At 36.8% G+C, this 11,605-nt stretch overlaps 1 protein-coding gene across 1 annotated transcript; it reads left to right on the top strand.

Moving 5' to 3' along the window:
• Positions 1-2,707: 2,707 nt before the first annotated feature.
• Positions 2,708-3,357, top strand: LOC145036456 (putative histone H2B.1). Its single transcript, XM_078984907.1, has one exon. It carries the CDS (start codon positions 2,798-2,800, stop codon positions 3,242-3,244), a length of 447 nt encoding a protein of 148 aa, XP_078841033.1. The 5' UTR covers positions 2,708-2,797; the 3' UTR covers positions 3,245-3,357.
• Positions 3,358-11,605: the final 8,248 nt, after the last annotated feature.

Raw genomic sequence — 11,605 nt, 5'->3', positions numbered from 1 at the left:
AAATCATAAATAAGCTCAACTATATGTTGAATTGTATTTAAGATTTTCATGGAACCGAAGCATTGTAGAAAAGTTATAATTTTTCATCAATTAAAATTTTCTTTTTATGTTATCTAGATAACTGCTTTATATAAAATATTATGGCACTTAGGAATTGGAAATGGAAATAAATAACAAACAATGACCAACTTGTATAAATGTTATGACCACATGCCTACAATGGTATCTCCACAATATAAAATACAATTTTGATTTCAGGGGCATTTATGCCATGATTTACAAATATGATTTTTTTTTTCTTGTGTTTTGTTATATTTTGTCTCCTTTAGTTTTACTTTATTGACTTAGACATAAACATGAGACGAACCAATTTGTTTTACTTGGTGATTTGTCAACTAATCAACATTACTATAAATTTATTTATGTGTCAATTTTTTTTGAATTTTTTAGTTAAATATATATTGGTTGTATGCATCCCCAATGAATCTATTTGAAAGATTCATTGGAACAATAAAAAACACTAACTCAAAAATAAAATATAAAATAGTATGTTCAAATGTCATAAATACACCTCAATAGACCAATCTTGTTCATATTTTTTTGTCAACACTAAAGGGTATAATGGTAATATATGGGTTGAAAATGTGGTTGTTTTTAGGGAAAATGACTTAGGAGGGTAGCTACCTCTTATCCGTGTTCACATATTAGCAACTTCTTCTTTTTTGTACATAATAAAGCAACTAACTTGTTTTAACTATTTAAATTACACCAATATTACCGGGTAATACCTGTTTTAACCGGTAACTCAAAGGGAAAATGACTTAGGAGGGTAACTAACTCTTATCCGTGTTCACATATTGGCAACTTCTTATTTTTTGTACATAAGAAAGCAATTAACTTGTTTTAACTGTGTAACATCCCAAAAATCATGAACAAAAATTTCGTTTTTAATTTAATATTAAAACCATAATAGTCAAACCATTAATTTAATACTCCGACATCGGGCACCGCCTAGCATCGAGCCCCGCTCGATATACAGATCTGTCTCTCTTAGGCCCTGCCTGTCTTCGGGCCCTGCCCGCTAAACACATACAATCATATAATATGCTAACACATAAAGAAACATACTCTGCTAATAATGAGATACGGAACATCGTTCGTACTCAGCTAGTAATGGAATATGGGACCTCGCCCACACTCACCTCTTTACCAGGCACATGCAAGTATCACACAGACAATAAGTATAATCTAACATGCAAACATTCATTGGGCACCTGCCCGACATCAGACCTTGGTGTGGAATAACATACTAGCATACAATGCCTAGGGCTAACCCCCGGGTCTTCATACTCATAGACTATATGGGCTGACATTGTAAAATTAAACCCATTCATACAGTGAGGAAACTCACCTTGCACTACTGAAGCCCTGGCTGGAACTAGCTGAGTACGGACGAAGTTTCGTATCTCATTGTTAGCAAAGTATGTTTCTTTGGACATGGATATAGGAGAGTATGTTTCTTTATGTGTTAGCATGTTATATGATTGTATGTGTTTAGCGGGCGGAGCTCGGAGATAGGCAGGACCTAAGAGAGACATATCTGTATATCGAGCGGGGCTCGATGTCAGGCTGGGCCCGATGCCGGAGTATTAAATTAATGGTTTGACAATTATGGTTTTAGTATTAAATTAAAAACGAAATTATTGGTCATGATTTTTGGGATGTTTCACAGTTAAAACAAGTTAGTTGTTTTCTTATGTACAAAAAATAAGAAGTTGTCAATATGTGAACACAGATAAAAAGGTAGTTACCCTCCTAAGTCATTTTCCCTTTGAGTTATCGGTTAAAAAATGTATTAATCGGTAATATTGGTGTAATTTAAACAGTTCAAACAAGTTAGTTGCTTTATTATGTACAAAAAAGAAGAAGTTGTCAATATGTGAACATTGATAAGAGGTAGTTACCCTCATAAGTCATTTTCCCTTGTTTTTAAGTTATCTGACAAATATTTAAAAATTTCACTCAAACTTAATATGAACTATTAGGTTGATGAAGTAGTTTTCACTGGACTTACAATTCATCGATTTCTCAAGTACCAGTAATGAAAAATTAGTTTTTTGTAACATCCCAAGTCCAGGTATACATTGTGACCATTGGTCTTTTAAGTACTTGTCCAATTTAGCACTTTTTAAGGAAAGGTGGTGTATTACATGGGTCTCACACCCAGTACACAATATAATTGAAACTAAGCTAGCTATATCTCAAGTTAATACTGATCATGCTAATTAACTTGATGAAACAAAATTGAGAACATTAAACATATATTATTACAATTAGACATAATGTGTTTTTTTTAGTTATTATTCAATGTGTTTCTAGTATAAAAAAATTGACGAACTTAATTTATTACAATCTTAAGATGAAATCATTAGTAAATTGAACTGAGAAGTGAGAATTCAACCATATTTTTTACAACCACATAAATCTGTATGGTGATTTACTCAAAAACTTAAAGAAAATTAGGATTCATACCTTTACACAATACGTTGGACAATACGTTGATCCGTGTCATTTCGCAAATTAAATCACGTCCGTTGAAACAAAACAATAAAGACCAGATATCAACGGTCTCTATGTACAATCCGAGACATCTAAAATCAACCAATCAAACAACGCCCCTCAATCCTCATATAAACACAACCAATCCTTCTTTCATTTTCATCTTCTCACGTATCGATCATCTCTCTCTTTCTTTTTAAACATCAAATTCCCACTCTACAAAACAATATTCCCTTTAATGGCGCCCAAAGCAGAGAAGAAGCCAGCTGAGAAGAAGCCCGCAGAGGAGAAGAAAACCGCCGTAGCTGAAAAAGCCCCTGCCGAGAAAAAGCCAAAGGCCGGGAAGAAGCTTCCCAAGGAGGCCGGCGCCGGTGCCACCGATAAGAAGAAGAAGAGAAGCAAGAAGAATGTGGAGACATACAAGATCTACATCTTCAAGGTTTTGAAGCAGGTTCATCCCGACATCGGTATTTCAAGCAAGGCCATGGGGATCATGAACTCGTTCATCAATGACATCTTCGAGAAGCTTGCTCAGGAATCTTCGAAACTTGCGAGGTACAACAAGAAGCCGACGATCACCTCCAGGGAAATTCAGACGGCGGTGAGGTTGGTTTTGCCCGGTGAATTGGCAAAGCATGCTGTTTCTGAGGGAACGAAAGCTGTAACAAAATTTACCAGTTCTTAGATTTTGGGTTTAGGGTTTTATTTTACTCATTGTAAAGACAGATCGACTGAAAAAATGTTATCTTTGTCATGTAATAGCTCGTATTCAAATTAAACGTATTGATTTTGCCCAAATTTGTGCGTTATTTCGTACCTAAAACAGGTATTGTTTACCAATTGCATTTCCTTAAAACCCACAGCTCGAATTCAAAAGTTTTCTCCTTTTGGATTGTCTCCGATTCCGAAATTTGATCCGTTTTCACTGTAACTGTTAACCAATATATGTCTTTTCAACAATAGCGCATCCATTGAAGAAGGATCTGAATTATACTGTCATACCGGTTAGACGAAAGCATCTACTTATACACCGATGCAATACGCCATGGAGCCAAATGATAGTAATTCACACATTCATTATCAAATGCTATTGATTGAATCATTTCATTCCGCACAAACTGTACAGTTAGCTTACATTAAAAAAAAAAAAATGACTGAAATGACATGTAACACTAAAATCACAACATTACATTCAATATAATTTTAATTATTTTTATCTACAATACAACATTTATCTCTACACAATTCAATAGAACAATTCAATAGAAATTTATAAAAGTTAATTTATAGTATATATTTAAGAATTAAAATTTTATATATTTTCTATTGAACTTAAAATTTATTGATAAGTAAATTACTGAAATCGTCATTGTGGTTTGCTCAAAATTGCATGTTTGGTCCTTTTTTTTTTTTTTTCACTTGGATCGTTAATGTGGTTTGATTTTGTTGCGGTTTTTGTCGATGTGGTTTGATTTTATTTCATTTTTCGTCTCATACATACATAAAGTTAGGGACCATACATTCAATTTTTACCAAACCATAGAGACGAAAAACGCAACAAAATCAAACCACAGGGACGATCCGAGTAAAAAAAAAAAAAGTTAGAGACCAAACGTGTAATTTTAACCAAACCACATGGACAATTTCAGTAATTTACTTTTTATTGAATGTTAATGTGATATTTTATTAATAAAGAGTTTAATTTATTGAGTTACAAATAGATTTGTCACTTCGAAAAATTAAATATCCGCCTACTTTTTGTTACTAATTATCTTACTACTCTTATAAAATAATGACGTATCCTCAACTAATTCTCTCTCTTATATTTCATTTTGATATTTGTCTTGATCTAATGAGTATAATGAAAAGGTAGGAGAATATTTGATTTTTGAGTAAATTACTAAAATCGTCTCTGTGGTTTGGTTAAAATTGCACATTTTGTCCTAACTTTTTTTTGCACTCGAATCGTCCATGTGGTTTGATTTTGTTGCGTTTTTCGTCCCTGTGGTTTGATTTTGTTGCATTTTTCGTCCCTTACAAGTAAAATCTTCAGAAAAAAATCTTAATATATCACCCTAATTTACGAAAAAGTTCCAAATTAAAACTGGTTTATGAAAAAGTCCCGATAGCCGGAAAAATGAAGATTTGACCATTTTTTTCCGGTTTATCGGTTTCAATACTTACCCGGTTTTATTAAAGTCTTATAATTTTACCGTAATTGTAACACCCAAGGTCAGGAAGGCCAAGAAGGAAAGAAAACCCTAAGTCAATGGGGTCAACTCGCCGAGTCCAGTGCAAAACTCGCCGAGTCCGAGCGGGATCCGGGTTCAGGAGTTAGTGACCGAATCGGCGAGTCGGCTAAGGGGACTCGATGAGTCTGGTCTGAGCGAGGAAAACTATAAATTCCGGACTTGGAACCTATTTAAGCGTCTCATTCTCTTCCTTAAGGTTCCTTTACTGCCTCTCTAACCCAGAACACCGAACCCTAATCCCCATTGTTACTTTTTCAAGCTTCTAAGCCATTTTTTGGGTGATTTGAAGGAAGAGGGAAGAGGGAAATCATTGAAGCTTCAAGGATTGGCCTTAGATCCAGAGCTTGTGGAACCTTTCAGAGTTATTAAAGGTACTAAGTCGTTTCCTTCATTTAGATCTATTCTAGTTATGAGTTTTGGGGCTTTTAAGCCATGTTTATATATTCATACGAGTTAAAAGCCAGATCTGAGGTTGCTACTTCGGATCTATGCTCAAATTATCCTGGTGAAGCATAAAGTAACTGCCCTTGGGTTGATTATAGAGCCTCCTTGCCTTGAACCCTAGTTTATGGTGTGTTTAGCCTATATCTCCTTTTCTACACGTAAAGTTTGCAACTTTACGTGAGGAATAGGCTCAGGAAGGGCAGATCTACAGTTTGGAGTCCATGCATGACTCAAAAGTCCTCTGCATGTATGAAGATCTGAATGGACTCGGCGAGTCCTTTAACTGGACTCGGTGAGCAGCATGAAGTTGGGCAGGAACTCGGCGAGTCAAGTCGCGAAACCCCAAAACCTTCGAGTTAAGACTCGAATCAGTGAGTTGAGTGGGGACTCAGTGAGTTGGACAGACCAGGACTCGGAAATTGGTGAACTCGGCACTCGGCAAGTCACCAGGCAGACTCGGCGAGTAAGGTTGACCTGGACCAGGACTTTGTCGTTGACCAGAGTTGACTTAGTTGACTTTTGGGGGATAGTTGGACTAAGTGTTGCATTGATATCGGTAGCTCAGGGAGGTAGTGAAGCAGGAGTTCAGAGAGTTGCCGGACAGCAGCTAGAGGGGTTATCAACAAGTTCAGCAAGTACATGTGAGTTTCCCTTTGCGTGAATGGGTCTAGGCCACAATGTTGACCCATGTATATACTGATGGGTTTTAGCCATAAGAACTTTCCTATGTGCGCATGCAAAACCCTAATGCTTGGATCTAGGCTTTCTAATTAAACATGCTTTGAATCCAAGACTTCTAATGGCTAATTAAGTTAAATAACAACATTGAAACAGATCTAGAATCATACCTTTGGATTCCTTGTTGATCTTGTTGTCTTGGAGCTTCTAGAGTCACAAATGTCACTCCTCTAATGGCTTACAAACACCAATAGCAAGCAAGATGATTTAGGAGAGAGGAGAGGGGAGGAATTCGGCCAGAGTATCTCTACTTTTGATGATGTGTCGAATTCCCTCACCCCTAGGGTCTATTTATACTTGTAGACTCCTTAAGGGTTACACCTAAACCCTAATTGGATAATCTTCTCTTAAGGCTATTCAAATCCATTCCATAGATAAGCCTTTGGACGATTTTAGCTATCCTATATCTCATAGAATTCGTCCAAAGCATATCCCAATGGATTTATAGTCTAAAGTTTAACTATCAAACAATTGACAGTTTATACCCCTTTATTTAATTAATCTCTTTAAGTCACCAAATTAATTCCAATTAATTTATGACTTATATATTAATCAAATAACCATATATTATTCCTTATAATATTTACTCTCTCTTAACAAATCATCTATCAAGTTGCTATGGTGAAGGCAACCCAAAAGGACCATGCACAACCGGATCAAATACTTGCCTAATATAGTTGCAGCCTTAGACACTATTCCAACAGTCTCCCACTTGGATAAGTCTAGTAACTATACAAGTACAATTCGGTTTGCAATCGTAGCTCTCAAAGATGCTATCAAACTCTGATCTAATCAATCTTGTCCTTTAGATAAGGGATCGTATAGTCCTCTGTTAGATATCATGCTGACAATCCTATGGAATGGTTAGTCAAGCATTTAGATTTCTCGATCTCTGATTTATTTGACATAGAACTTAATCAAACACATCAATTCAGTTCTGACCGGGCCCGGCACATAAGTCAAATCAAATCATCGAGTGGCCAAGATATCTCTTCTACCCTCTTAGGATAAAATTTACAGATAAACTTCAACTTATATGCATTTACTTATCCATTAACCAACTATACACAACAATGCGTTTTATAACACCAAGTTACTGATGCGTTTTTGCATTATCAATGCACAATCAATTAACAAATAATAAATCATATATCTAGGTTTTAAGACTATATGATATTATCATCTTGCGATCACCTTTTATATCGTATTCCATAAAGTGATTCCAGCAAGCGCGGGTTTATTCCAATGCTCAAAACCAGTTCATAAGCACTCATGAACGTTGCAGCAACCCTTGCTATGTCTAACACCATTTAGACATTCTACACACCAATTCATGACAATCTTCATTCATATCTACTCCCAACATATGAACGATTGTGGACCATTTGAATAATTCGATTATTCCTAATAAACTCAATTATTCTGGAAGTCAAAACATGCAAAGTGAAACAATAGTTAAACAATTAACATGTGATAGTAACTTTACTCATAAATAAAACTCCTTTATTTAATCATCAAATGTTAATTACATGTATCTATTATACGTTTCTAATACTATCTAATCTATACTAATATCATCCTTCAGCCCAATACTCCTAGCATGTTGCAAGTGCTTAACCCTACTCAGTCCCTTCGTAAGCGGATCTGCTGGGTTATCTTTTGATGATATCCTCTTCACTACGAGTTGTCCTTCTTCTACACGATGTCTAATGAAGTGATATTTTCTGTCGATATGTCGAGATCTACCATGATCCCTCGGTTCCTTGGTCAAGGCAACCGCACCTTCGTTATCACAGAAAATCTCCATGGGCTCCTGTATGGCCGACACAACTCCAAGATCACCAATGAAGTTCTTTAGCCATATTGCCTCCTTAGACGCTTCGCTCGCTGCAATGTACTCTGATTCGCACGTTGAATCAGCTACGGTTTCCTGCTTGGAACTCTTCCATGTCACTGCTCCTCCATTTAGGGTAAAGACCCAGCCCGACTGCGAACGATAGTTGTCCCTGTCGGTTTGAAAGCTGGCGTCACTATACCCTTGCACCTTCAAGTCATCACTCCCTCCGAGGACTAAGAACCATTCCTTTGTCCTCCGAAGGTACTTAAGGATGTTCTTCACCGCAATACAATGTGCTTTGCCAGGGTTCCCTTGATATCTGCTAACCATGCTCAAAGCGAAGGCTACATCAGGGCGAGTACAAGTCATAGCGTACATGATTGAGCCAACTGCAGAAGCGTATGGTACTCGGCTCATTTCTGCTATCTCAGCTTCGGTACTCGGACTTTGAGTCTTACTCAACTTGGCATTTCCTTGTATCGGTAATTCTCCCTTCTTTGAGTTTTCCATACTAAAACGTTTTAGTACCTTCTCTAAGTAAGTATTCTGACTAAGTCCAATTAGTCTCTTACTTCTTTCTCTTAGTATCCTTATTCCCAAAATGTAAGAAGCCTCTCCGAGGTCCTTCATAGCGAAACACTTCCCGAGCCAGGACTTAACCTCCTGCAGAGTCGGGATGTCGTTCCCTATGAGTAATATGTCATCGACATATAGAACGAGAAAGCTTACTATACTCCCACTGGCTTTGACATATACACAAGATTCGTCTTCGCTTCGTACAAATCCAAACTCTTTGACTTTGTCATCGAAGCAAAGATTCCATCTGCGAGACGCTTGCTTAAGTCCATATATGGACTTCTCAAGCTTACACACTCTATTCGGATACTTCGGATCCACAAACCCCTCTGGCTGAGCTATGTAAACATCCTCAGCCAACTTTCCATTAAGGAAAGCGGTCTTGACATCCATTTGCCAAATCTCATAATCATGAAATGCGGCAATTGCTAGCATCACTCTAATAGATTAGCAGCAAAACAGGGGCGAGGCCCAAGTTAAGGAAAGAGTGAGTGTGGGTTGGGCCCGTATCTCACTATCAGTAAGGGCATGGACGGGATTCCATGACTCATCAGTAGCAGGACAAGGCGAGGCCCAAGATAGGCGAGGCCTCAGGACAGGATTTGTGAGTATATGTTAGCTTATGTGTTGTTATATGCTTATGTGCATTATATGTTAGCGGGCGGGGCCTAGTGACAGGCGAGGCCTAAGTTAAACATATTTGTATCTGAGTGGGGCTCGAAGCCAGGCGGAGCCGTTGTAGCGGGCGAGGCCCGAGGTTGAGGGCGAGGCCCAAAATAGCGGGCACGGCCCAGTAAGTGCAGTATGTGGTTATGCACGGTATGTGGTAGGGTGGGGAACTCACTAAGCTTCGTGCTTATGTTTTCAGTTTTTGTTTCAGGTACTTTCGGTAGCGGAGAGAAGAGCCCTGGGTGATCGCATGGCACACACCATAGATTAGACAGACTAAGAATGTTTTACTTTGATAACGATCATGTGTTTTAGAAATTAATACTCTGTTTATGTTTTGGATTAATGATTTCGCTTTAAGTAATGTTTTATTAAAATAAAATTTTAGTCTTGAATTTTGGGTCGTTACAATAATTTTTATTAAAGTTTCATTAGTTTGCCATAATTTGGGACTTATATGTAAATTATGGTAAAATAATGAGACTTTATTAAAACCGGTAAATAATGAAACCGGTAAACCGGAAAAATAAGGCCAAGTCGTCATTTTTACCGGTAATTGGGATTTTTTCGTAAACAAATTTTAGTTTGTGATTTATTCGTAGATTAGGTAGAATATTGAGACTTTTCCGGAGATTTTCCTTTAAACAAAGACAAATAAAGTGAAAAATAGCAATAGTTTCAAAAGGTTGTACCGTACAAACTGTTAGTTAAACAGGTTAACCAAAAGCCCAATTTTTTTAAAAAATAATCAACTATTAACATGACCCTAAATTAAATTCGGGTTTGTCAGGTGAACCCGAATAACTCGATTATAAATTATGACCATATTAAACCCAGCCCTAATTACCTTATTCGGGTTTGGATTGGGTCGGGTCGGGTTGGACTTATTTTGACACTCCATCATTGTGAATACTATTAAATTGAATCTTCACATTCATTGTCACAAGAGTCACCATGACATTAGAGTTATTCATTCATCCAATTCGTCAATTCCCTTCAACTAGTGGATCAAGAACAAGATTGGTCCTTATGGTATTTAAAATGTTTTCCCACTTACATAAAAGATCGAAAAATCAAGTAATTTTATTAAATTTGATAATAAAAAAAAATACTTGAAAAAAACGGTTATACCCTTTTAATTTATGTTTCCCTTTTTTTTTCGTTAAAATTTTTTTAACTTAAAAAATGAAAAAGATATTAACTACCCCACTTCATTCACATACACACACACACACACACACTCTCTCTCTCTCTCTGACTTTCTTTCCCTCTTATTGACTCTCTCTCCTTTCTCTTTCTTCCTCACCTTACACCTGCAAATCAAACATTACACAGACGAACACGAAAACACTTGGGTTATAATCCTTCTTCCTCACCAAGGAAGTTACTAATTTTATTTTATTTTAACACAATTTCTGAGATCTTGAACAAATAAATCAAGGCGAATCAAAATACAACCAGGCCCATTTCCTCTTTAACACTCTTACAATTATCCAAAAGAAAGGAATTTCATATCATGTATTAATCAAAGATACAATACTAAAAGCACCAACCACTCGAATTCGTCAAAAACAACAATATTTGAGGAAGCACCAACCTCTAAATGGGTCTAGTATGTGGTATCCTTTCAAACATAATCAATTTGCATTTCTTCCAGAGTGAATTTATTTAGTATTGAGGTTTCTTTGAAATCCATTTGTGGGTAAGATAATGGAGTGGTGGGTTGTTGAAAGGGAATTGGGTGTTATCAAATATCACAAAAGCAGTGAAGTTTGATCAAATCCAACAGCCCCACCCCACCCCAAATCACATTCTTTACCTCTCCAATATCGATGATCAAAAGATCCATAGATTCTCTTACGGTTGACTACAATGGCGAAGGAGTTGTTTTTGTAGAAGCATTTGTGGATATCATTTCTCAGCACTTCCTTTAGTTTGCCCACAAACCACATAAGTTTTGGAGGAAATTGCTTTCTAGGGTTCAAATTATGGGATAAGACAACTAGGTACCCTTTGATCAAGGGATAATCAATCAATTGATTGTATTTAACACACACATTCACACATTAGATTGAGCAATACAACCAGGGGTATGCTGGGATTCGCGAAGAGCAGCACCTTACGATGTTCATGACCAATCGGATCCTGACGTACCAGTAGGTACCAGAGGAGATCGCTATGATCGTTACTGTATTCGTATCGAAGAGATGCGACAAAGTGTTCGGATCATTGTGCAATGTCCTAATCAAATGCCTAGTGGAATGATCAAAGCCGATGATCGTAAGCTATGTCCTCCATCACGATCTCGAATGAAACTATCCATGGAATCGTGCGCCCACACACATGAATTTGATTATCGAACTCCAAAACAAAAACAAAACAGAAGAAAACAAATCAACAATCACATATTTATTCCTTCTATAGCTTAGATAGTAGCATTAAATTGCTTCTTAAGAACTAATAATTAAACTTTTCTTGTGAGATGGAGGGAAGAGAGATGAAAAGCTTTATCTGTTTTAATGGTTTTAGG

The sequence above is a fragment of the Lactuca saligna genome, chromosome 1 (genome assembly GCF_052625555.1).
Source record: "Lactuca saligna cultivar CGN05327 chromosome 1, ASM5262555v1, whole genome shotgun sequence".
Lineage (NCBI taxonomy): Eukaryota > Viridiplantae > Streptophyta > Magnoliopsida > Asterales > Asteraceae > Lactuca > Lactuca saligna.
This window is presented reverse-complemented; position numbering and strand designations above follow the sequence as displayed.

Bases quoted from the DNA above. Each gene is read 5' to 3' on its own strand.
- LOC145036456 (XM_078984907.1), top strand. From the start codon at position 2,798: ATGGCGCCCAAAGCAGAGAAGAAGCCAGCTGAGAAGAAGCCCGCAGAG.